Raw genomic sequence first — 26,949 nt, forward strand, 5'->3', positions numbered from 1 at the left:
TGTTTATCCAGCCACTGCTTAAAGCCTGCCAGTGAGGGGGAGCTCACCACTTCTCTCAGTAGCTGATTCCACTGTTGAACAGCTCTTACTGTGAAAAAGTTCTTCCTAATACCCAACCAGTACCTTCTTGCCCTTAATTTAAACCAATAATTGTAACTCCTGTCCTCTGTTGCCCTCCTCTAAGTGGCAGCCCTTTAGATACTTCAGGAGAGCAATCATGTCCCCCCTCAGCCTCCTCTTCTCCAGACCGAACATCCCCAAGTTCCTCAGCCTTTCTTCTTAGGGCTTGGTCTCCTTGCCCCTGATCATTCTTGTCACTCTCCTCTGCACCTGCTCCATTCTGTGCACATCCTTTTTGAAGTGAGGCCACCAGAACTGCACGTGATAGGCCAGGTGAGGCCTGACCAATGCAATGTACAAAAGTCTTTCTAGAAAATGCAGTATCCACTGATCACTGGGGGCCTGTACACTGAAGCCCTGAGCCACTTGTGGGAAGGGCGGGATATAAATTCTAAATAAATAAATAAAAAGCACGTTACACCAGTAGTCCAGTAACAGCACTGGCTACTTTGCAAGAGGCTGCCCTATTTTTAAATAGACTCATGGAATCAGACATTCACTTCTGCTGCTTTGTGTTTCTATTAAAAAAAACCCCTCATGTTTCCATTCCAAAATGAAAAAAAAAACCCTCTGCCTGAGACTGGACTTGCACCCTCTGCACTGGCAGGTGTCCAGATGCTATGCCCACCACCAGTTAAAACCAGTCACAGATTTGAGGACTGGACACCAACTACATCATCCTGGTGACTGATATAGAAGCATCAGACTAGTCTCATCCTCAGGATTTTGATCCCCGTTTCCCTCCCACTTGATATTTTTGTTTAAATATTTGTTTACTTCCTGCTCCTGTCATCCCAAAGGCTTCCCAACCCAAATGTGCTCTGCCTGCTAAGCAAAGAGAGTAGGGGAAAGGTTGCCTAGGAGTAGGACAGAACCTCGGCTCCAGGAACTCAGGCTGGGACTCCAGCAGGGTCTTTTGTATGCAAACCTCCCATAGTTTATTGGGAACACAGACAACAGAATGGGATGCTGCAGGAAAAAGAGTCATGTACCAAAGGCTGAAGAAGCTGTTTTCCTCAGGAAGAAGATCACTCTCACCCGGGCCATTGCTCTGGCCATCGGCACCATGGTGGGCAGTGGCATCTTTATTTCTCCCAAAGGCGTGCTGCAAAACTCTGGCAATGTTGGGTTCTCCTTAATTGTCTGGCTGGCTTGTGGAATCCTTTCTCTCTTTGGTGAGTTGTCCTTTTTGACATTCATTTGTTTGGATTGCAGTTATTCCACGGAGGGGGGGGGGGGGGGGGGCAAATATGCATTCTTTCCATACCTCCAAATCTATGATTGCAGAATGTTCCTTAGAGTATGTTCTAACAACGATTTGGGAGGGGAGGTTCCAAGAGAGTGAATGTCAAATTCAGATCTTGTGCTGATGAAGAATGTATAGTAGTTGCAGCCTTCGTCATGCTACCCCTTTGCGACCCAAATAGTCAGAGGATTAAAGTGTGCAGAGTGCCAAATGCACTGAATAAAAGCATGCACATGCACCAGCTTGTGTTTTTGTTATTGTTCTGTAATAGTCTTGGGGATACATTTGCAATGTTTTCTTGGGACAATATAGTTGCACTAAAGTTTAAAGGGGTCATAAGGAAGGATGGAGAAGACAACTTTTCTTTTACAACTTGTCTACTGGCAATAGCCTATACCAGGGGTGGCCAAACTGTGGCCTGGGAGCCACATGTGGCTCTTTCACACATATTGTGTGGCTCTTGAAGCCCCTACCGCCCCATTGGCTGGCTGTAGAGACTTGGAGAATGCATTTAAAGTTAAAGTTGCTTTCTTTCCACCTCTCTCTCCCACATCTATTTCCTCCCTCTCTTTTTGTGGCTCTCAAGCATCTGACATTCATGTCTTGTGGCTCTCAAACACCTGATGTTTTTTCTATGTGGCTCTTATATTATGCAAGTTTGGCTACCCCTGGCCTATGCTGACCCCTAGAATCATCCCGTCTGCAGTGGGGATAAAGGTCCAACATGAGTTGAAGACTCTGGAATGGATGGATACTGGGAGGTTTGGGGTTTATGAAGTGCACTGCTTCATAACCTTTAGACTCTGTATGTCTCTACCTGTATACCTCTGTCTGCAAAATTAGTGCTCAATGGACGTGCAGACATTAAAATACAGAGATAAAACAATAATAAATAACAAAAAGATATCAAGTGGTGAAATAGCAGTTTCTCCCCAGTTCTGGACTGTGATCGCCTTGCAGGTTTGTGTGTGTGTGTGGGGGGGGGAGACAGGTGATCTGTCTCCCCCCCACACACACATGAGGAGTAAAAGGAGGGTGACCACCAGAACATAGCTGCCCTCAACCAATTGTCATCTTTCCCCCCCTCTCATGGTAACCCAAAATGTCCCCTGAAATGCTGTTTCCAGGGGACAGGGAACCCCCAAAAAGAGCTTGTGGGAAAAATCAGGGGGCACCTGTGGGAAGGAGGAATCAATAATCCCCATCACCATGTGCCTGCAGAAATTCTAAGCTAGATCTAGTCCTACCTCTCAAAACATGCTATTTTTAGTTATCACAGGCATGGATCCTTATTATTTGAGATGGCAATTGCATGCGATAGCCATTGAGGTTTTAATGAGAACTTTCCCAAAATTCCACAGCAAAGCAGATTTGAGAAAGACTTAAGAAAAAGCTGAAGAAATCCTGGAAGGTGCATGAATGCTTCTCAAGGAAGCAGGGGCGGGGGTGGGGAATGCTTCACAATAGCACTGTCTGAACTTGGGGGAGATAATTAATACGGAAATAGTAGATGAGGACAGTTTGAAAGCCCCCTCTTCCCAGTGTAGAACAGTTAAGGTTGCCAACTCTGGATTGGGAAATACCTGAAGACGTTGGGATTGGAGTCTAAGGAGGGGAAACACCTGCTTGGTATAATGTCATACAGTCCGCCCCCTCCCTAAAGCAGGAGATCAACTGTAATAGCAGGAGATTTCCAGGTGCTGCCTGGAGATTGCCAACCTATTCAGCTGATCAGCAAACTGGACGCTCCTTCTTCTCTCTGCACTAGGGGCATAAATGTTGGGGGGATGTCTATAACAACTGCAACGCACTCAAGGCAAACTCTTCCCAGTGGGAAAGACTAGCAGGGGGTCGTTTATCCAGCTGAGGATCAGATAACATGTAGTACCCCAGTCCTACCGGGTTCCATTTAACAATACAGTCTCTGGTTTCAACAGAAGTGATTTGCAGTTCGGCATTGCTAAAATAGAATTGGGGGCATTAGTCACACAGAGGATTCATATTCATACGTATTAGCAAAACATGCCTTACGCAGAGTTTGCACAGGCAACAAGACAGCAGGGCCCCTTTCCCATGAAAATGTTTCAGCCCAAATGAGACAACAGAGAAAACAACAGAGGGAGGGGGAAACAGCGACCACCACCAGCCTCTGAAAATGTGCGCCATTGCAATTATATGAATGTTAAATTGGGCTACACGGTTTGAAAAACGAGGGCTTAAGGAGGATAAGCCAAATGGGCGAGCAGCAAGAGAGTTGACCTTGGCTTTGTGTTTTCGTTTCCAGGTGCTCTGTCCTACGCGGACCTTGGAACCAGCATCACCAAGTCCGGGGGCCATTACATTTACCTCCTGGAAACTCTCGGGCCCTTGCCGGCCTTCCTGCGATTATGGGCTGAGTTTGTGATGATCCGGTAAGGGCTGCTTTGCCTGCCCTGCTATTGTTGTCTAAAGGCGAGGCCTACTGCCAGACGGACAGGGGGCTGGGGTGGGGGCGGCTAAGGGGTCTCTTTAAACCTCTCAATGGGGGCACGTTCCAGCTGTGTTTTTCAAAGCGGCCAGCTGGTGAATGTAACACCGCTGCGAATCTCGAACAAACAGGCTGCAGAAAGTTGGATGAGGAGGGAGAGGGAAAGGGAGAGAACTATGAAAGGAAGAATAATAGGAGGGGGAAAATATCTACGGGAGAATAACGGTGATATACATAATACACCTGATATCTCTTGCAAACTGCACGGTAAGGGGGGGGCGAGCGTGATCTCTAGCTGTGCAGAGATCAATTGGAAACACGATCTGCCCCTCCATCCCGTAGCTACTAGATAAACAGGACCGTCTGCCATGAAACATCTGGGATCTGCCTACTACCCTGGAAGAGGATCACAGCTTGTTCAAGACGAATCCCGCAGCAAGGGGAGGGAGGTGCTAACTCTTGCCATTCTCCCTCCCCCCTTCAGTGCAAACACAACAGGCACACACTCCCCACACCCATAAGACCACCTCAGGAAAGGTCAAAATGGTCAGTGCAAAGTGGTATGTTGGTTTGGGGGGGGCAGGGAATCCAGAGGTCAGAAAGTATAAAGGCAGAGAGATCTTTGCATCCAGGAGACCTTGGCAGCTTGGTCACACTCTATAAAGCTCCTAAAGGAATAATTTACTGCATTTCATGGCCTCCTTCCCCCATAGTAATAACATGGTATTTCTCTGTAACCGTGTTTGTATGCATATAAAGGCACACACATGTGTACATACACATTTTATCCATTAACAGCACATCTTTTCTCCTTTAGAAAACTAACAGAGCCAACCTGGGCTGCCTCCACACATAATTGGATAATGGATATTGTGCTGTGTTTGCACTAAAGCAATAATTTGTGATTGGGCCATCCTGTCCACATGGGAGAATCCAGTTCTGAATGATTGCTATAGTAAAATAGTAGTGCAGTATCCATCAGTGTATGGATCTATGAAGATACTGTCTGGATGCAACTATGGTGTAATAGGCAGAGACACAGATATTTAACAGGTAACTCTTTTTCCGAGATCATACTGAATAACTCTTTGTGACTGGCACAGGAACAGAACCAGAAAAAAGAGGGAGAAATTGTCTACAATGATATTCATAAAGTCTATGCCAATGCGGGGGGGGGGGGTGTGCGGGGGGGGGTGGGCTCCCTCTGGGTATCCTACCCCCCCCAGGGAAAGTGTATGCGCAATACATAGCCTCTCCTCTCCCGGTGTAGTGAACGCCGCGTGGTCACTGTCTGGCTATGCCTGGCAGATGGTCACTGCAATGGCCTCTCCTGCATTACTGCATCCGTAGCAACACCTTCTCGCTGGTCCCCCCCGTTTTTCACAGAGTTTGCTACGTCATGGTGCGACCGAATTGTCCGGCGGTATAACCGGATGGGCAGGCTGGGCCCACCAACCTCACCAGCCTAAGAGAAGGAAAACTCTAACATCAAACCCGGGCAGATAGAGCTCGTTAATGTAACACCTACCACCTGGAGGACTCGCTGCCGGCGTCCCGGCTTACTGGGCCATGGCAGATGACCCCCAGGTGAAAGGGTGGAGCCAGTACCGCGCACACTGCGCTTCACCTAAAAAATTCCTCTGCGCAGGCCTGAAGGGCATATCCACATACACAACCCACAACGCATCAAGTCCTGCAGCGATGGGCAAGGGGCGAAACGGCAGGTGGAAGGTGCCACTGGAAGCCGCAGTCCCAATCCTGCATGTAGGCGGTTCAGGGTATTGGTCGCCTGATGCTAACCCGGAGACGAAAGCATTTTTCGGCAGCACCCTGAACGACCAAGCAGCCTTATCTAGGGACAGCACTGCTTGCTCCATACGGAGAGGGGCCTAGAAAAGGTGGCCTAAACAAAGCTCGTCTCCTCCACCCCAGTTGGCTAGCCGCGGTCAACGGGCATCCTTACTTGCGGTCAAAAAATAACAACAAAGAAAAGGCATGCACCTGCCTCACAAAGTGTGCAAAGACTAAAGCTTGCGTGTTGGAACATCAGAACCATGCTTGACACAGTAGACAGTGGTCGCCCTGAACGACGCTCTGCTCTAGTTGCCCACGAACTTCTCAGGTTGAATATCGACATAGCAGCTCTCAGTGAGGTCCGTTTCCCTGAGGAAGGTAGTCTTCAAGAACACGGTGCTGGCTATACCCTCTACTGGTCGGGTAAGTCAAAGGCTGAGAGCCGCCTTTCTGGCGTTGGCTTCATGGTCAGGAACTCCATTGCCTCCAAACTCGAAAACCTGCCAACAGGTCACTCAGATCGCATCATGTCCATGCGCCTCCCACTTCAAAACAAGCAGCATGCAACGCTCTTCAGTGTGTATGCCCCAACCCTTCAAGCAGATCCTGCAGAAAAGAACAAGTTCTATGCTGATCTACGCAACCTCATACGGAAGACCCCTACAGAGGACAAGGTGATCATCCTTGGCGACTTCAATGCCAGAGTAGGTAAAGACTCGGAAGCCTGGAAAGGAGTACTTGGCAAACACGGCATTGGCAACTGCAATGACAACGGGTGCCTCCTGATAGAATTCTGCATGGAGCACCAGCTCACCATCACCAACACTATCTTCCAGCAGAAGAACAGTCTGAAGACAACCTGGATGCACCCACGGTCCAAGCACTGGCACCTTATCGACTACATTCTGGTGCGCCAGAGAGACCTTCAAGATGTCTTACACACCCGAGTAATGCCCAGTGCAGAATGTCATACGGATCATCGTCTTGTACGCTGCAATTTCCGTCTTCACTTTAAACCCACACCCAGGAGAGGAGGTATCCCTCGGAGGAAGTTTCAGGTTGGCAGTCTCCAGTCAGCCGAAGTTAAAGCTGCCTTCCAGGCAAAACTCCAGTCAAGAATTGAGGACCCCAGTTGCCCCACAGACCCTTCTCCAGAAGCACTCTGGGAACACCTAAAAACTACCGTCCTGCAGATCTCTGAAGAAGTCCTCGGGTTCTCCACAAGGAAGAACAAGGACTGGTTTGATGAGAACAATCAAGAGATCCAAGATTTACTGGCGAAAAAGCGATCTGCCTACCAAGCACATCTTGCTCAGCCCTCCTGTCCTGGGAAAAAAGCAACCTTTCGCGCTGCATGTAGCAACCTCCAGCGCAAGCTTCGAGACATTCAGAACAATTGGTGGACCAAGCTTGCAGAGAGAACCCAGCTGTGTGCAGACACTGGTGATTTAAGAGGGTTCTACGAAGCCCTGAAGGCAGTATATGGTCCATCATATCAGGCTCAGAGTCCCTTGCATAGTGCAGACGGCCAAGTGCTCCTCACAGACAAGGCATCCATACTGAACCGGTGGTCAGAGTATTTTCAGGTTCTCTTCAGTGCCAACCGCGTAGTTCAAGATTCAGCAATCCACCTCACCCCACTTCAACCAGTGAAAACAGAGTTGGATGAGATCCCCACCCTAGAAGAGACTGTTAAAGCCATCAAGCAACTGAAAAGTGGCAAGGCAGCAGGAGTTGATGGAATTCCACCAGAGATCTGGAAGCATGGGGGCACAGTACTACATAGCTCACTTCACAAAGTACTTGTCACCTGCTGGGAACAAGGCAAATTACCACAGGACTTTCGCGATGCAATCATCATCACCCTATACAAGAACAAAGGGGAAAAGTCAGACTGCTCCAACTACCGGGGGATAACCCTGCTCTCCATCGCAGGCAAAATCCTTGCCAGAATACTCCTGAACAGACTGGTGCCCACCATTGCAGAAGAACTCCTCCCAGAGAGCCAGTGCGGCTTCAGAGCTAACAGGAGCACCACCGACATGGTATTTGTTCTCAGGCAGCTCCAAGAGAAATGCAGGGAACAGAACAAGGCTCTGTATGTGACTTTTGTCGACCTTACCAAAGCCTTCGATACCGTTAGCAGGAAAGGCCTGTGGCAAATCTTGGAACGTTTAGGATGTCCCCCAAGGTTCCTCAGCATGATCATCCAGCTACACGAAGACCAGCGAGGCCAAGTCAGACACTGCAACGACCTCTCGGAGACCTTCCCAATAGGCACAGGTGTAAAGCAAGGCTGCGTTCTCGCGCCAACTCTCTTTACGATCTTCTTTAGCATGATGCTTCAAAGAGCCGCAGTAGATCTAGATGATGACGATGGTGTCTACATCCGCTATCGCACCGATGGCAGCCTGTTCAACCTGAGGCGACTAAAGGCCCACTCCAATACGATGGAAAAACTCATCCGAGAGCTACTGTTTGCTGATGATGCTGCACTCGTCTCCCACTCGGTATCAGCTCTGCAGCATATGACGTCCTGCTTTGCAGAGGCTGCCAAGCTATTCGGCCTAGAAGTTAGTCTGAAGAAGACAGAAGTTCTCCACCAGCCTGCACCCCAGGAAGATTATCACCCTCCCTGCATCACTGTGGGTGAATCAGTTCTGAAGACAGTCCAGCAGTTCAGCTACCTGGGGTGCATCATCTCCTCAGATGCCAAGATCGACAAGGAGATTGACAACAGGCTGGCAAAGGCAAACCGTGCCTTTGGCCGACTGCACAAAAGAGTGTGGAGCAACAAGCATCTGAAAAAAGGCACAAAGATCAATGTTTAAAAAGCGGTTGTGATGACAACCCTCATCTACGGCTCCGAATCATGGGTTTTATACCGTCATCACCTGCGACTCCTCGAGCGCTTTCATCAGCGCTGCCTTCGCACCATCCTCAACATCCTCTGGAGTGACTTTGTGACCAACACTGAAGTCCTCAAGCGGGCGGAGGTTACCAGTATCGAGGCACTGCTGCTGAAGACGCAGCTGCGCTGGGCAGGGCATATTTCTAGGATGGAAAACCACTGCCTTCCCAAGATTGCCCTGTATGGCGAACTCTCCACCGGCCATCGAAATAGAGGGGCACCAAAGAAGAGGTACAAGGACTCCTTGAAGAAATCCCTTGGCACCTGTCGCATCAACCATCACCAGTGGTCTGACCTAGCCTCAGATCGCAAAGCATGGAGACACACCATCCACCAGGCTGTCTCTTCCTTTGAGAACGCACGCATAGCTGGTCTTGAGGACAAAAGGAGATTGAGGAAGAATCGCACTGCTACAGCACCAACCCTAAATCAGACTTTTCCCTGCAGCCACTGTGGCCGGACCTGCCTGTCCCGCATTGGTCTTGTCAGCCACCAGCGAGCCTGCAGCAGACGTGGACTATTGCACCCTTCTTAAATCTTCGTTCGCGAAGCCAAGCCGAGAGAGAGAGAGATGCCAATGCAGGTATTGAACTGAACTTATATTCACAAAGAGGCCTTTTTAAAAAGTTCCTTTAGAGATATAGGAGTATCAACAGGCATTTATGGAAATAAAGTATAAATGACAGGGGGCTGCACTAGCCAAAGAAAAACCAGAAAAAATTACCTCTGATAACAATCTGCAATTTGTGGGTTTTATATTCCAGTCCTGCAAATCTGGCTGTAGTTTCCTTGGCTTTTGGTCGCTACATAATTGAGCCTCTCTTTGCCCCATGCCATGCTCCTGCCTTCGCTGTGAAACTCATCACTACAGCAGGAGTCAGTGAGTATCATTAGCTTCTGTGATTCCAAAATTAAGCCCAAGAACAGTTGCTTAAGATTTGTACCCAATGAAGATCATTGCAGGGGGTAACATGTTGGGATGGGGGGAAGAGGAGGAGGAGAAGTTGGTTTTATACCCCACTCTTCACTACCTGAAGAAGTCTTGGAGTGGTTTACAATTGCCTTCCCTTTTTCTCCCTAAAGCAGACACCCTGTGAGGTAGGTCCTGAGAGAAATTGTGGCTGGCCCATGGTCACCTAGCTGGCTGCATGTGAAGAAGTGAGGAATCAAACCTGGTTTTCCAGACTAAAGTCTACCACTCTTAACCACTACACCAAGCTGTCTGTCTAACTACACCAAGCAGGCTCTCAAACAGTTAGATTGGAGTCTAGTACCAGCTTAGAGACCAGCAAAAGTTGCAGGGAATAAAATTTCGATAGTCCAAGCTCCCTTCATAAGACACAAGTAGGACCTTAAAATTCTTGTTTGGCTCATACCAAATGAAAGAAATCAGTGGAATCTTGTACTGAGTTTGACATATGGAGTCTGGGGGTGTCAGAGGCTGCTCACTCTACAGTAGACCTATTAATATTTTGGAGGCTATTTTGAAATTTTAGATCATAACCATTCTTCATATGAAAATCCTTGGCCCAGTCACTATCACTCAGCCTAACCTCACCATTGGATAGTATTTAGGGTATCAAACTAGAGACCTAGGCAGGGCTTTTTTTGTAGCAGGAACTCCTTTGCATAGTAGGCCACACACCTCTGATGTAGCCAATCCTCCAAGAGTTTACAGGGCTCTTAGTACAGGGCCTACTGTAAGCTCCAGGAGGATTGGCTACATCAGGGGTGTGTGGTCTAATAGGCAAAGGAGTTCCTGCTACAAAAGAATTGTCCTGGACCTAGGTGCAAATCCCCACACTGGTATAAAAGCTTGCTGGGTGACATTTGGCAAATGGAATCATAGACCCCCTGACTTACCTCACAGAGTCATTCTGAGGATAAAATAGGGGAGGAGAGAATGATGTACACCCCCCAGGCTTTTGGTGGGATAAAAATGTGGTTGATAAATAACCTACCTCACACAAGGCAGTTTTGACTCACAAAAGTTTATTTATATCCCAAAAATCTTGTTGGTCTCTAAGGTGCTACTGGAATCAGATCAAGCTGTTCTACCTCACACTGTGGTTTATAAGATGAAAATAGAGGGTGAAAGATCATTTGTGGCACTCTGAACAGCTTGGAGGCCTGAACAAGTTGGAGGGAGGATGGGGAAAATACACTAGCAAAATTGTGTGTCTAAGATTTACTTGGTTATTTGTGTTGAGGGGGGGCAGGAATGTTGTACAGCAACAATACCCATTGTAAGCATGATAAAGTGGTGGACATGAAATGAGGAGACCTGCTTCAAAAGCCTGTTGGCATTAACCTCCTCTGGATAGCCTTGAGCCAGCTGCCCTCTCTGACCCTAAATTGCCTCAGAAGACTGTGGTGAAAATAAAGCAGAGAGAGATGCCACATCGCCCTGAGCTTCATAAATAAATCAAATCTGAATTGCCACCATGTTGGCCAGCTGTGAACAGATGAGATTTTTTTTTCAACTGGAGCCAACTGGCAAAAGAAAAAAGGGGGTTTAAACTACTATTAAAAGCTATTTATAAACCAGCCGGTTTTAAAACGAAAAAGAAAAAAAGAATGTGGTAGAAATCTTAAACACACTGGGAAGAAAATCTCTATTAGATCAAGAGGATATTGCTGACTAAATACGATTTTTAAAAAATCTGCAGTATTCATCAAGGCAATGAAAGTCAGTCAGTGCTGGATTAGCACATGCTGAAGATCCAGATTATGTCATATTTTAAGGGGCTCCACACAGCATTACCAAAAAATGTTAATGGAGTGTTTTTAAAAAAGTTATTTAGAGTCCCTCTCATAATCTGAAGCCTCGGCCTCTATGTCCTGTTGCTGGCCCTTCCAGAGGAACTGGTTGCTCACTGTGTGAGACAAGATGCTGGACTAGATGGACCTCTTGCCTGATCCAGCAGGGCTTTTCTTATGTTCTTAGTTGATTTAGCTTGTATGTAAATCCAGCTGTGCCTGGCTTTACCTGTCCTGTAGCTGAAGCAACAGCAGCTGTTCCTGACCCAATTCCGGCCAACGTTTGTCTCTTTCCTTCCAGCCCTAGTAATAGTTCTGAACTGCTGGAGTGTAACCTTGACTGCAAACATACAAACAGCACTCACAGCCCTCAAGATGATCACCTTGGGCTTGATCATCGTTCCTGGGATGATGGCTCTTGGCAACGGTAAGACAGGTGGTTATGTGGGAGGGAAACCTGTCAAGCTGCCTTGGGTCACATCTAGGGCTCAGTACCGACTGGCAGCAGCACTCCAGGGCCTCTGCAAGAGAGAATCTATTCCCAATACTATCAGAGACATTTGAACCTGGAGGTGCCTGTGAGTATCTTCCTCAGGTGCTCTTTCAAAGTATGTGGCTCCACCTCTGAGCCATCATCCTTCCCTAAAAAAGAAAGAGAGAGAGCAGGAATCCCGATAGATATTGTTTACCTTGACTTCCAGAAAGCTTTTGATAAAGTTCCTCATCAAAGGCTCCTTAGTAAGCTTGAGAGTCGTGGAGTAAAAGGACAGGTCCTCTTGTGGATCAAAAACTGGCTAATTAATAGGAAGCAGAGAGTGAGTATAAATGGGCAGTCTTCGCAGTGAAGGATGGTAAGCAGTGGGGTGCCGCAGGGCTCAGTACTGGGTCCCATGCTCTTTAACTTGTTCATAAATGATTTGGAGTTGAGAGTAAGCAGTGAAGTGGCCAAGTTTGTGGATGACACTAAATTGTTCAGGGTGGTAAGAACCAGAGAGGATTGTGAGGAACTCCAAAGGGATCTGTTGAGGCTGGGTGAGTGGGCGTCAACGTGGCAGATGAGGTTCAATGTGGCCAAGTGCAAAGTAATGCACATTGGGGCCAAGAATCCCAGTTGCAAATACAAGTTGATGGGGTGTGAACTGGCAGAGACTGACCAAGAGAGAGATCTTGGGGTCGTGGTAAATAACTCACTGAAAATGTTGAGACAGTGTGCCATTGCAATAAAAAAAGGGCAACGCCATGCTGGGTATTATTAGGAAGGGAATTGAAAACAAATCAGCCAGTATCATAATGCCCCTGTATAAATCGATGGTGCGGTCTCATTTGGAATACTGTGTGCAATTCTGGTCACTGCACCTCGAAAAGGATATTATAGCATTGGAAAAAGTCCAGAAAACTAGAATGATTACAGGTTTGGAACACTTTCCCTATGAAGAAAGGTTAAAATGCTTGGGGCTCTTTAGCTTGGAGAAACGTCGACTGATAGAGGTTTATGCATGGGATGGAGAAGGTAGAGAAAGAAGTACTTTTCTCCCTTTCTCACAATACAAGAACTTGTGGGCATTCGATGAAATTGCTGAGCAGTCAGGTTAGAATGGATAAAAGGAGGTACTTCTTCACCCAAAGGGTGATTAACATGTGGAATTCAGTGCCACAGGAGGTGGTGGTGACTACAACCATAGCCAGCTACAAGAGGGGGTTAGATAAAAATATGGAGCAGAGGTCCATCAGTGGCTATTAGCCACAGTGTGTATATATATGTATTTTTGGCCACTGTGTGACACAGAGTGTTGGACTGGATGGGCCATTGGCCTGATCCAACATGGCTTCTCTTATGTTCTTAATCCGTGAAAGCAGGGCTTTTTTTGGTAGAAAAAGCCTAGTAGGAACTCATTTGCATATTGGGCCACACCCCCTGACATTACCATTGTTTCACACAGGGCTTTTTTGTAGTAGGAGCCCAGCAGGAACTAATTTGCATATTAGGCTGTCAAGCCTAATTTGCATATTAGGCCACACCTCCTGAAACCAAGCCAGCTGGAACTGCATTCCTGTGCATTCCTGCTCCAAAAAATCCCCAGGTGATTGCCTTGGCAAAGAAGGAAGTGTGGACTGAGGCTAGAGAGGGAAGGTGCTCTGGCTCAGTGGCAGAGCACCATGTGGGGTTGCTAACTTCCAGAGGGTTCCCAGGAATTACATTTGGTTTCTAGACTAGAGTTTAGCTGCCCTGCAGGAAATGGTATTACATCCCTGCCGAGTTCCTTCCATGGGCACCACCTAAAAATCTCCAAGAATTTCCTTAAATTGGAGTTGGCAACCCTAGTTGCAGGTTCAGTCCCCAGCATGAAAAAGGATCAGGCAGAAGATGACATGAAAGACCAGAGACCTTGGATCCTCCAACTGCAGTCTAAAGTGGTGCAGTCTGTTCTACCAACTCACCGTTGTCTGTGTGTGAACCAGGCCTTAGCCTGGTCCTCTAAAAATTGCATGGCTTGAGGTCTGATCACAGTTGGTTTGGTTCACTGCCAAAGCAATCCCTTGGGGAAGAGGCCAGCCCAGTTATGCAGTACTTTAGACTTAGAGCACATTGAGAAAGGAAGGTGTGCATGTTCCCTCCCCTCTTCTTAAGGCTGTCAACTCTGGATTGGGAAATAACTGGAGATATAGAGGGTGGAGTAGGGTTGCCAATCCCCAGGTGGGGGCGGAGGATCCCCTGGTTTGGAGGCCCTCCCCCCGTTTCAGGGTCATCAGAAAGCAGGGGGAGGGAAATGTCTGCTGCACTCCATTATTCCCTATAGAAACTGATTCCCATAGGGTATAATGGAGAATTGATCTGGGGGTATCTGGGGCTGTTTTTTGAGGTAGAGGCACCAAATTTGCAGCATAGCATCCAGTACCTTTCCTGAAAACACCCTCCAAGTTCAAAAAAGTTGGACCAGGGGATCCAATTCTATGAGCCCCCAAAGAAGGTGCCCCTATCCTTCATTATTTCCAATGCAGGTGTAAAGTACTGGGGTCGGCGCAGTAAGAGACCAGAGTCGGAGAGTGATTTCAGCAAGCTTTACTTCAGGAACACCAACACAAACTGAGCTCTATTCAACCCTCCTGCTCCTTTATACAATTCTTGCCCCCTTCTGATTGGACCTTAACTATGTACATGGATTGGCTATTTACAGAGGCCTAAGGGCCTATCAGGGTACAGTATGAGCCTAGATGTTGATTGGCTACTTATGTTTCAATCCTTCCCCTGATTGGGCATGCTTAGGCCTTCTCTGGAACCCTGGTGTGGAGTACAAGCTTGGCTTGTTCAGCTTCCCTCCAAAAGTAACAGTTCCCTCCAAAAGTAGCAGTTCTCCATTTGAACCTAGGACACAACAGCAGGGAAGGCATTTAAAAGGTTTGCAGTCCTTTTAGATGAGATGGCCAGAACTCCCTTTGGAGTTCAGTGATGTTTGTTACAATCTTGCTCCTGGCTCCATCCCCAGTGTGTCCTGGCTCCACCCCCAAAGTCTCCTGGCTCCACCCCCAAAGTCCCCAGATACTTCTTGAGTTGGACCTGGCAACCCTAGGGTGGAGCCTGGGAAGAGTGGGGTTTGGGGAGGGAAGGGACCTCATTGTTATGTAATAGCAAGGAGCCTCACTCTTCAAAGCAGCCATTTTCTCCAGGGGAACTGTTGCCTGGAGATTAGTTGTAATTCGGGGGGATCTCTAAGCCCCACCTCTTATTCAGGTGTGGCTGTCCAGAGTGATTGGGAGTGTGTGGAAGAGAGGGGAAAAAGTCATGTCACTGTGGGAGAGCCATGGCTATGTCTCCTCTCATCCTGCATTCTCACCACTTGGTGTAGAAAAGAGGAGTGGAGCCAGCTGGAGCATTAAGTGGGAGAGTCTCTTCATCTCCTAAAATGAAAAGCAGCAGCTGTGAATAAGAAGAAGGACTCCCAGTGCCAAAAGATTATCCCATTAATGGGCTGTTAATTGGTCATCTTAGGCTGGCCTAATTTGTGCCAGCTCTGGCATCTGACTTTAATGGCAGGGATCAATCCTGAAAAACATAAATAAAAGTGCTTTTGAGTTTTTGCATGGTGTCTCTCTCTCACCCCTGAGCACAGGGCTTTTTTTTGTAGCAGGAACTCCTTTGCATATTAGGCCACACACCCCTGATGAAGCCAATCCTCCAAGAGCTTACAAAGCTCTTCTTATAAGGCCTACTGTAATCTCTTGGAGGAGTGGCTACATCGGGGTGTGTGTGGCCTAATATGTAAAGGAGTTCCTGCTAGAAAAAAGAGCCCTGCCCCTGAGAAACTGCAAACAATCCCAAATGTTATGGGGAAAGGGGTGTCAGTTTTGCTGTTTCTGTGAATCAAGCACTGGCCTGACTCACCTTGTTCTCAGCTTTCCAAATCCTGCATGCCACTTCTGTATTAACTTTCTGGTGGGCACAGTAGTCAACCTGAGGTTAAGAAGACAACTTGGAAAGCATCTTTAGGGGTAATTCCATCCCACTTGCATCTCACTGCAGGCTTCAAACAGGAAAAACCTGCACCTTTTGAATTTGCATCTGACCTCACACTGGACACAAAAAACAAATAACCCTTCACCTTTGAAATTCACCTTGATCTGTCATTTTTCTATCTGTTTTTGCTCAGGTTACTATGAAAATTTCCAGGGAGGTTTGGACCCAAGCATGTTGATGTTGGACAAGCTACCCCTCGCTTTTTATTCTGGCATGTTTGCCTATGGAGGGTGGTAAGTTGCCAAGCTGAACAGGGGTTGGGGGAAATCCAGGTTAAAACTTAAAATGGAAGACACTTTCATTAAAAAAAAACCTTCTGTAGCTCCCCAAATGTATTGAGTATACCACCAATTACAGCTGGCCCCACCCACTACCTCATGTGGCCTTTTTTCCTGCATGGAACAGGGCTGGGTCCAGTTGGCAAATTAGACAAAGATTGACAGATGTCTCATACCCAATAGACCTACCCTAATCTTCACAACCATCCCTGCCGAGTGAATGCATTCTTTTAAAAGTTTTGAACCCTGTGCTGCAGAAGGCTTTCCACTGCACCACCAACAGAACAGCCCCTCTACAGCCACAGAAACTAGCTATGAAGAATGCTTCTTCATGCCATGCAGAAAAGCATTATTCACTGCTAAATCTGTTGATTGGATTCCTGTTAAAGGCCACCTCTGAAGAAGCAGCTTAAGCGAGTTGTCAGCATTGCTACGGATCAATACATACTTTGTATTCTGAAGGGTCTCTCTTGCTTGTTAGCAGGCGATTTCCTTTACAGGAAAATCCCTGTCACTGGTGCGGCTGTTAGGCAATATATCAGACTGAGACCCCCTCAGAAGAAAATCGTGTTGGAATATTGACCTCATGACTTAGACGCTGTCCATTTTTCCCATTCCAGGTTCTATGTAAACTTTGTAACAGAGGAAATTGTAAATCCTAAACGGTAAGGAAACAACGGAAGTTCTTTTCTGAGATATGGGGTGGGGGACATGGTTTCAACCTGCTGGCTGAGTCCCTTTGTGAACTATTAAAATAGTTCATAGTGAAATTCTTGAGCATCTTTATTTTCCCTCTTCTTACAAGAATAACCTCTGAAGGAGGACATTCCTGTAGGCGAGGGGTGGGTGGGAAATGTGCATTTACATTCAGGTAACAGTGAATAAAAGACAGCCTGTTCTTCTTTGTCTTCTTCTTCAGGAATATCCCACTGAGCATTACAGCGTCTCTAATTGTTGTCACAGCATGTTACATCCTGACAAATGTGTCTTACTATGCAATCTTGACACCCCAAGAAGTTCTCAGCTCCGAGGCTGTAGCTGTGGTAAGCTTTGGCAGCTCTTGGGGGGATTGTATTTTAAGATCAGTATTACCAGGGTAAGGAAAACAAGGGGGGGGGAGTCTTCCAAGGAGGACTGTTGGAAAAGATCTCAAGCTTAATTAAAGAAAATAACAGATTGTAAATTTTTTGTTGCCTCAGGCAGACATCTGTTTCCCTGTGCAGCAGAAAGGAAGGGAAACAGACATCTCAGCACAACATACAGTTGTGAACCTCCAAATGAGAAAACAAACAAACAGAGATGGCTGCATTCTGTTTGTAGAAAGTCAGGGCCTCCCTTTATCTAAAACTACTCCGTTGAACATATGAAGCTACCCTGTACTGAATCAGATCATTGTCACATGAAGCCTGAGATTGTCTACTCTAAATGGAGAGGGAGCATGGTTTGGCAGGCAGAAGGTCCCAGGTTCAATTCCCGGCAACTCTATTTGAAGAAGGGGGGGGGGGAGAGATCAATTGTGTGCAAGACTTCTGCCTGAAGTTCTGGAGCGCTTGCTGCCCATTGGATCAGACAACTCTGACCTTGGTAGACCAGTCGTCTGTATAAGGCAATTTCACGTGTGATCAGCAGCAGAGTCTTCAACCGAGGCTTTTCTCAACTCTGCTTTGCAATATCCTTCTCCTTGAGTTGCCAGGGATTGAACCTGAGATATGCAAACCATGTACTCTGCCAATGAGCTGCAAGGTTTTCAGAATGAAGCAATGATTTCCTCTTCCAAACAAGGATACAGAAAGCTTTTCTAAAAATTGCATGTATTTATTTGTTGTTAAGTTGCAGCCAACTTATGGCAACCCCATAGGGGTTTCAAGGCAAGGGACATTTGAAGGTGTTTTGCCAATGCCTGCCTCTGCATAGTGATCTGGTATCCCTTGATAGTCTCTGATTCAAATACTGATGAGGGCTGACCCTGATTAGCTTACAAGTTCTGATGAGATTGGACTAGCCTGGGCCATCCAGGTCAGGGCAAGATAGGTACAGGGTGCGGTCACACTCACCATTAAATCAATCTGCAACGCGCCTCTATTATAATCCGCACAACCAATTTTCTGATCAGACAACAGCCAGGCTCCCGTTCTATCCCATGTGGATCCCGTCGCTGGTCGATCAGAGTGCTCTACCAGACCTCGTTTCATGAGACATCAATCTGCATTAGCGCAGGCGCAGTGATGCCCACTATCTGCACTATCGAGCAGATCCAGCGTCTCCTCCCTTCTCCATGAGAGACCTCGCACACCCACCATGACCACATTCTCGAGGGCGGGGATGCGTGTCACTTTTAAATGGGTCGGATCACTAACAGTTTTGCTAGTCCGTTGGCACTACTTTTCCAGCACGAGCACTACGCGTGCAGAAAAAAACCCAGGAATTCAAATCAGTTCACATCTAGTTTCAAAAGTGAGTTTTGTTTCCGGACATAGGGGCAGGTAAACGATTTATTGAGCCAACATTCACTCGTTCATTCACTGGCGCAGTGATATCACTTCAGGGGGCTTTGGGAGGGAAGTGGTGGTGCGCTTCCAATGAGTCGCCAACGATGGAGTGTTCAAACAGAGAAATTCCGCTCAGGAACTGTCAGAAGAATTTTGTTTCGGATTTAAAGCAGTATCAAATTAGTCCGCACCCCAGTCATCTCAACGCGGGACTCGAACGAGCTAACCACCATTCGCAGATGCTGACGTTTGGACAACTGCTTAAAATCCGACATGCTTCCGGACTCCACTCATGCCTGTAGCAGGATTTTCTGAATGTCTGACCTCACCCACAGAGTTGTGAAAAGTAATTGTCTGACTAGGTTTTCTTGCTCTTCTTCTAGAGCTTTGCCGACAAAGCTTTCAAGAGCATCTCCTCTGTGCTTCCCATCCTTGTAGCTTTGTCCTGTTTGGGTGCTCTGAATGGAGGGATTTTTGCTGCTTCAAGGTAAAATCTTGTTCTTTTCCAATGATCTCATCTGCATTATCAGTAATCACCTGTGTGGTTTGCAATGCATTGTCTACTCAGGTTACTGCCACCTTTTTCAGTTTCTGTTCCTTTATCCCAACAGTACACTTAGATATGTCTTGGAAGATCTTTTTGTAGCACAATATAATCAAGCACTAGCCATAGAGATTAAAGGAATTGATTTATTAAGATTTAAGTAACAGAATCAATTTCAACTGAATATATACTAAGCAAAGAGAAAATTGGAGTAATGCAACACTTAACTACTACCCATGTATATTTCCTAGTTAGATATATTTCCTTCATTGTTTTTCCTCAGTCTTCTCTTCAACCTTCTCTTTGCCCAACTGCCACCAACTGATTATAACAGACTGATAACTTTCAAACTTCCACAAAACAGGCACCCAGCTTACCAAGATGACCAATCACATACCAGCTAAGCATTAACTAATCCTCTTTCAGTTCCAGCTCCAATCTTCCTAAATTCATTCTTAATGGATTCCATCACCACCACCCCATATCTAAAGCCCTCATTTTGTCTCTCACTTTGATACGAGAAAATGGAAGCCAGTAGCATCTCCACACACCTTTCTTTGTTCTTAGATCCAGTTTTACAATGGGCGTTTTCGCACTGACCTTCAAGTAGCGCGACCACCCTCTTCACACCAGAGGATCTGCCCGGATTTCGCACAAGAAGCGCCGGCGCACCCAAAAGAGCCGGCTACTTCCTGCTTCTTGGCGGTTTCCGTTTGAGCGGGTTTCGCGACGGAGGTAGCCGGCTCTTCTGGGTGCGCCGGCGCTTCTTGTGCGAAATCCGGGCAGATCCTCCGGTGTGAAGAGGGTGGTCGCGCCACTTGAAGGTCAGTGCGAAAATGCCCAATGTGTACATGGTATTTATTTTAATTCATTTTATCATCTGCCTGAGACTTAAGGCAGATATAGTATCATGTGTCTATTTTGCTGTACCTATCACTTTGAAAACTGCATTGTGCTTCCAAACATAGGCCAAAAACCAAACAAACAAACCACCAAAACCTCATGTAAATCTATGACACATGATGATAGAGTTGTTGTAGGTTTGTGTTTGTGTGGTTTTAGAGGGAGAGATAGCTATGTTGGAAAAAATATATATTATGCATAAATAAGTTTAATAAGCCAAAAGCAGGGTCCTAACACAACCTACAGAAGCTTGATTTACAGCTGTCACTTCAAACTAGCTCCTAGCACTATATATATAAAGCTAGTTTACTTTTATAGGATGCTGTTTGCTGCTGCCAGGGAAGGACAGTGGCCGGCGCTCTTCTCAATGATCCACATTCAAAGACACACTCCACTGCCAGCCTTGCTACTAATGGTAAGACCATTAAAAGATTTAGAATGATCTGGGATTGAGCTTGCCCTCTTCCCCATTCCACAATTATTGAGCAGGGAGGGAACTGAAAATGAGTAGACCTTTCTCTTGTAAACCATCCTCAGAAAAAGCAAACTCTCTTTTATGTCCTCACAAGGCCTAGCTCGCATGTTTGCAGTTAAAAATGGGGATCCTTTAACATTTGGAAGGTGTTGTGTGCAAAATTGCCTTCTGTAGAGTCAACTGTTGGTGCACCTTAGTTCAACTGGGTTGGCTGGAAGCATCTATCCAGTGATACAGGCAGATAAAGGTCTTTTCCCATCCAATGGGTCCGATAAGGTGCTGGGCTTAGATTACAGGCTTAGCATGGGACTCTCCCCAAAAACTGGCTGTACCCAGACACCCTATTAACTACGGTGAGACTTGTTTCTGAAAAAATATATAAACGGAATCTGTGGAGAAAGTATGACTGGATGAAACAAGCTTGCTGAATGTTCATTCTCTGTTTTGCATTACAATCCAAAGGGAGTTCCATAAGATCAGTGTCCAAAATTACTTACTTATACCATTTCCACCACCTATTACAGAAGATTTAGTAACTAGTGATAGCTGAAATTGAAGCTGGGACTTTCTGCAAGCAAAGCATCTGTTCTGCCAGTAAACCACAGTCTCTTCCCTGTTTCTTAACTTGTTGCAGACAAGTCACAGCTGACCTATGGAGACTTTTGAGGGTTTTTCAAGGCAAGAGATGTTCAGAGGTGGTTTGCTATTGCTTGCCTCTGCATTATGACCCTGTTATTCCTTGAAGGTCTCTCATCAAAATACTAGCCAGAGCTGACCCTGCTTAGCTTCTGAGATCAGGCTAGCCAGAGTTATCCAGGTTTAGAGCATCCACATAATGTTTCCTGCAGTAACTGTCCAAGTTGAAGGGGATTTCCCTCCTCCCCCTTTCTCACCAGGCCCAAAGGCTGCCCTGGAGCAGGCCCAGTACAACTTCCAGGTTGTGACATTGTCTGTGCATGCCCTGCAATGCTCCCATGCTGTATAGCTGCTGCACTGGGCCTGCTCACAGGTAGGGTTGCCAATCCCCAGGTGGGGGCAGGGGATCCCCCGGTTTAGAGGCCTTCAGGGTCGTCAGAAAGCGGGGGGAGGGGAGGGAAATGTCTGCTGGGAACTCTGTTATTCCCTATGGAGATTTAGTCCCATAGAAAATCATGGAGAATTGATCTGTGGGTGTCTGGGGGGGCTGTTTTTTGGGGTAGAGGCACCAAATTTTCAGTATAGCATCTAGTGCCTCTCCCCATAATACCCCCCAAGTTTCAAAAAGTTTGGACCAGGGGGTCCAATTGTATGAGCCCCAAAAGAAGGTGCCCCTATCCTTCATGATTTCCTATGGAAGGAAGGCATTGAAAAGGTGTGCCGTCCCTTTAAATGTGATGGCCAGAACTCCCTTTGGAGTTCAATTATGCTTGTCACAGCCTTGATCTTGGCTCCACCCCTAATGTCTCCTGGCTCCACCCCCCAAGTCCCCAGATATTTCTTGAATTGGACTTGGCAACCCTAATCACAGGGGACTGGGCCTGCTCACATGGGCTCTCACAGCTGTGCTGCCACTGGACCCAGCAGGGTTCCTGCACTGCACGGCTGCTGCCACCGGGCCCAGTTCAACTCAGGGACTGCAGCAGGCATTGGGGGCAGATGGTGTTCTCTGCATGTGCAAAGAATGTTACATTACTTTTTGGGGAATTTAACCCATGTGGGTTGTTTTGAAATTTTCAGATTTTTCTGCAAATCTAGGGAGCCCCTCAGTTGGCAGAAATGTCTGTTTAGCCTCCATGTGGCTGTGATCTGCAGATTTAGCTATTCACAGATGGGTCCATGAGCAGCTAATATAGTTTATACACCCAGCTTGTAGTAAAATCAAGCCAGAATTTCTCCTTGCAAGGGAGGGCAGATATGAATTTGCTTCCCCAACTTTATGTAATCCGAATTGTTCCTCCACCGCAAAAGAAATCTACAGAACAGGGTAGGGAAAAATGGCTTTGGATTCTGGCTTTCACACTACTCTTTCTGTATGCCAGTTGCCACTGGTCTACTTGATGGTGTTTATTGGTGACCTCTACGGCCTGCTGAACTTCTACAGTTTCTCACGTTGGTTCTTCTTAGGACTGGTTACACTGGGACTCATGGTACATCGCTATCGTCATCCAGAACTTCCAAGACCCTTCAAGGTAACAAGACTGCAATACTGTGCACATTTATACAGAAACAATGCTCACTGAAGTCAGTGGGTCTTGCTTCTTGGTAAATATAAATAGGATTGAATTACTCAAGACAATACTGATGAGACAACAAAGAAAGGCAGAGTTTTATTGTAATTTCTATCATTGGAAGCACAATGCCCAAAGCAACAAAAAAAAAAAGCCTCAGAACACAGAAAGAAGTTGAGAAAAATGTCTGCTGTCACACAACTCTATAATCTCCAAATATTCTACCGTTAACAGTCTTGCTTGGGTCTTCCAAGCTGAGGGCTGAGGTACCTTTGAGTGAGTCAGTGCATCCCATGTTGGGTCTTCCTCGTTTCCTGCTTCCTTCAACTTTTCCTAGCATCATTGTCTTTTCTAGTGACATCTCATAATGCGACTAAAGTATAATAGCTTCAGTTTGGTCCTTTTAGCTTGTAGGGAGAGTTTAGGCTTGATTTGATCTAGAACCCATAGAAATCACTATAACATGCACAGTACCACTGACTACAAAGGATACTTATTAGAAGCTGCATACTTATTAGAAGTTTTATTTGTCAGTGTCCAGCTCTGATTTCTCTTTTCTTTAGGTACCACTGGTCATCCCCCTGGTATTTACCATAGCATGTTTCTTCATAGTGGGAACGTCTCTGTATTCAGATCCTGTGAACACCAGCATTGGTTGTGCTGTCACTCTGTCTGGCTTGCCTGTCTACTATCTCGTGGTTCAGAAATCTAGAATACCAGGCTGCTGCACATCAAAGTTCAGTAAGTATGACATCAACTAGGATGGCTTAAAGGGAAAATTTATCAGAGCTAGGTTGTGCATTTGGGTCTACCTGAGCAAAAAAAATAACCTCAAAAATACCATCGAATCTCCCAGTAATTGCTGAATATATCCAGGATTTTCTGAGAATTTTTCGTTTTCCCAAGAAAAGTTGGATATTTCAGCTTCCCAAACGTGTCTAGGTTTTATTGGGAAAACAAAAACAAAATCCCAAGCAAATTCTGAATATATTCAGGAATTACTGGGAGATTTGAGAACCACAGAGGCAGGAGCAGATCGGGGTGTCCTCTGTAGCCCCTTTAAAGTGGACTGCAGAATACATACAGCCTGAGGATTAGCTGGTGGGAGAAGACTGTTCCTGCCAGCTTGGCTTGAGGCAGAGATCTCATATCAACCCAGAAACCTGCTGTGCTGCAGGGAACAAGCCAAGGCACAGCAGATCCTGCAGCCAGCTTCTCCTGAAGTGCAGTTTAAACTGGGCTGCAGGAGAAGCCAAGGTAGCCCCAGGATTGGGCTGGCTTTTTAAAAAAAATCCAGTATTTTTCTTCTAAAGTCTATTGGACTCATGAAAATTTGGGACTTCCAAAAAATTCCAGATCCAAATACAATATCTGGATCAGGGATTTTTCAGAAATGTTGGAATTTTTTTCAGGTCCAATAGACCCAGACTGAAAAATACTGGATTAAAAAATATTGCACACCCCTGATCAGAGAAGATTTTACATGTGACAACAAGTAAATTTACTGCAAGCATTCTGGTATTTGTGACACAGTGTCAAGGCATCAGGTAGGAGTTGTCTTCACCACCCTTGTCTTATTTTTCACACAACAGGTAGCACTCTATATAAAAACATACAAAGTTGCCTTTATAGAAAGTCTGGACATTGGTTCATCTGGCTCAACATTATCTACTTTGATTGGGATGTTCCTGCTAAGGTCATGGGCAGAGAGAGTAAGGTCTTTCCCAATACCTACTAGTTGAGAATTAAAATACCAGGAATTGAACGTGGAGCATTCTGCACACAAAGCACATGGTAGTGCTGAGTTATAACCCTTCAGCTTTATTGATATTCAGCTCAGGACATTCAACTGTGAAGGTTTCTGCTGAAATTTGTAGGGCTGTCAACCTCCAAATGGGGCCTGGAGATCTCCTGCTATTATAGCTGATCTCTGGAGAAAAGAGCTGCTTTTGAGGCACTGTACCCTGCTGGGGTACCAAAGCCAACCCCTCAAATCTCCTGGCATTTTGCAATCCTAATGATCAGCGCTCCACTGTAACAGGGAATTGGCTGAGTGTAGCCTTCTCACATGTGTGGAGGCCAAGAAAATGGTGTGCTTATATGGTAAAGTTCTAACCTAGTGCCATAAAATGAGAAAACAAAAACACACAATCAACAAATAATTCTGTATAGAGTTCTGCAAGCATAGGATTCAGTACTCCTTATTTCTAAAGTTTCACTAATTCTGTAAGGAGAACAGCATGTTCAGGAACACATGCCTTTCATACATTACAAAAGTTTGTTTGCAAAGATTGGGATGGGTGGAAATAGTCTGCTCTGAACAGTACACAGATCTGCTGTGTTCTCTGGAACACACAAGCTCACAAATTATAGGAAACACCATGTGAACATGCTGCCTAAATGGCCTCTGCTTACTTTCAGTGATCATTGTTTTTAACTTATGAGGTTCTTATTGATATTTCCTTTTTCCATTTAGACTCCATGACAGCAAAACTGCAGATCCTGATGAAAGTGGCACTCCAGGAAGTCCAGACTTACTGAAAGTGTTGTGCATCTTAACAAAGAAAAAGGATGTATATCCTTCAAGGCCCCTTCATATCAATTCCATCTTTAATAGAAGGCAAAAATCACCCCACACTCCAGTAATGGGGAACACACCTCCAACTCATGTCACACAAAGAGAGCACTCTGATGAGTCATGCTCCTCACCACTTAGCCAAAATATTTGTACAGAATGTCAATGCCAGTTGTCTTCTACACTTTAATGATGCCTTGATTTTTGCTTAGGAAGTAGTATATGAAACAAGAGCAGGCCTAGTCATGTCAATGGTAAATTAGCTCAGCATACCTTTTCTTAAAAAGCTGACTGGCTAGTGCACTTCCACAGTGTGCCCTTAAGAAGCAAAGCCACTGTTAGAGGCATCCATCACATTATGCCTCATTGAGAAGGAACAGTCCACATATGACTGACCTCAACTTTACCTTTGCAAGTATGTGGGCTAGGAGGCTGTGGAGAGGGGCAATATTAACTGAGCTACCCCACAGTTGCAAGAAAGATGCCATGCCTTTTGTTATGGGGGCTGATTTTTTAAAAGTTTATTCTCAGTATAAGAGCAAAGTGTGTCAGATTCCCTTGCCTTAGCCAATAAAATGCTTTTGATGAGTCAGCGTTTCTCTAGAAACATACAACTGAAGACAATTCTTGTATTTGGGGTAATGGTAACCCTTTGCAATAAATGCTTATATTATGAACCTCTTCAGATCACTTTGTGTTACTACTTAGAATCCCTCTCCCTAGTACAGAATACATGTGTAAACAGCATTTGTAGGAATAGTGTATACATTTTAGCTAACATGCCTGAAGTTCCTCCCAAGTTAATGTTCACCCATATTCTTCCTCCAAAAGTTACAAGTGATAGACAAATGCTATTGAAAAAATGCTGTTTGAGTATTTGTACTCTGTACCAGGATCTGCAAAACAAAAAAGGCCACACATATGTACCAATTTTCTTACATTAAAGCAACTGAGACTTCATGAGGAAGAAAAGATTCTTAACTGTGAGTCCAGAAACACAACCATGTTCCCTTGAAGACAGGAACTAGCTTCTCCCACATCTCACAGGATAAGATGTAGAGAGAATGGCAGGGGAAGACAAAGGCCTCTGTCAGTCTTGAGGATCAAGAATTCTCTCAAGGGGCTTAGATTTCTCCCAGATGTTCAGTATAAAATGATCACATATTCAAACTCTAATCCTTTTAATACCTTGATTATACTACTGGCTTTCTCAAAGTATACTGGCATTGTGTTTCACATAAATAGATGACACAATAGCAGGGGAAGCAATTTAGACCATTTATATTACTTGTAAATTTAGTATTTTAGCTTATCCTTGGGTATTTAGTATTCTCAGAATATTCACATTACCTGAAGCTATTTCACAAAAGGTAAAATCAAGCTCTATTTCACTTTGCAAACTTCCATGCTACAAACAAGTATTACTAATTTCCCCCCTTTATGTCAAGGATCTTTGCCTTCTGATGGAAACTATTACTGCACTGTCTTAAAACAATCAGCTAAAAACCTGTGTCTGTGCTCAACGGGCTATATAAAAATGAGGGGAAAACCAGGACAGTTGCTTATAAAGATTATTAGAAGACACGACTCTAGGCCTAACTCTCCACCATGTGGCCTTCCATCAGGCAAAAATATTGTTGACCAGCAGCCCAGTAAACAAAACAATG

General features: G+C 45.7%; 2 protein-coding genes across 2 annotated transcripts in view; one reads left to right on the forward strand and one right to left on the reverse strand.

The window, feature by feature from the left end:
* The first annotated feature begins 820 nt into the window (after positions 1-820).
* On the forward strand, positions 821-25,959 carry LOC132576490 (cystine/glutamate transporter-like). The gene is made up of 12 exons (XM_060245666.1): positions 821-1,295; positions 3,651-3,777; positions 9,303-9,418; positions 11,600-11,725; positions 15,945-16,044; positions 16,710-16,754; positions 17,009-17,132; positions 18,962-19,065; positions 20,344-20,440; positions 22,519-22,668; positions 23,271-23,448; positions 25,184-25,959. The coding sequence occupies exons 1-12, from the start codon at positions 1,082-1,084 to the stop codon at positions 25,246-25,248; spliced, it is 1,446 nt and encodes a 481-aa protein (XP_060101649.1). The 5' UTR covers positions 821-1,081; the 3' UTR covers positions 25,249-25,959.
* DENND2A (DENN domain containing 2A) overlaps positions 25,408-26,949 on the reverse strand; it is a 367,380-nt gene continuing 365,838 nt past the window's right edge. The window contains exon 19 of the mRNA XM_060245665.1: positions 25,408-25,418. The gene's annotated coding sequence lies outside the window, so the exon portion shown is untranslated. The remainder of the gene's footprint in view (positions 25,419-26,949) is intronic.

The sequence above is a fragment of the Heteronotia binoei genome, chromosome 8, assembly GCF_032191835.1.
Source record: "Heteronotia binoei isolate CCM8104 ecotype False Entrance Well chromosome 8, APGP_CSIRO_Hbin_v1, whole genome shotgun sequence".
Lineage (NCBI taxonomy): Eukaryota > Metazoa > Chordata > Lepidosauria > Squamata > Gekkonidae > Heteronotia > Heteronotia binoei.

Excerpts from the sequence above, each read along its gene's own strand:
- LOC132576490 (XM_060245666.1), top strand. The coding sequence starts at position 1,082 with ATGGGATGCTGCAGGAAAAAGAGTCATGTACCAAAGGCTGAAGAAGCT. Across the intron at positions 1,296-3,650 it reads TGGAATCCTTTCTCTCTTTG|GTGCTCTGTCCTACGCGGAC; the intron begins GTGAGTTGTCCT and ends TTTCGTTTCCAG. Across the intron at positions 3,778-9,302 it reads GCTGAGTTTGTGATGATCCG|TCCTGCAAATCTGGCTGTAG; the intron begins GTAAGGGCTGCT and ends TTTATATTCCAG.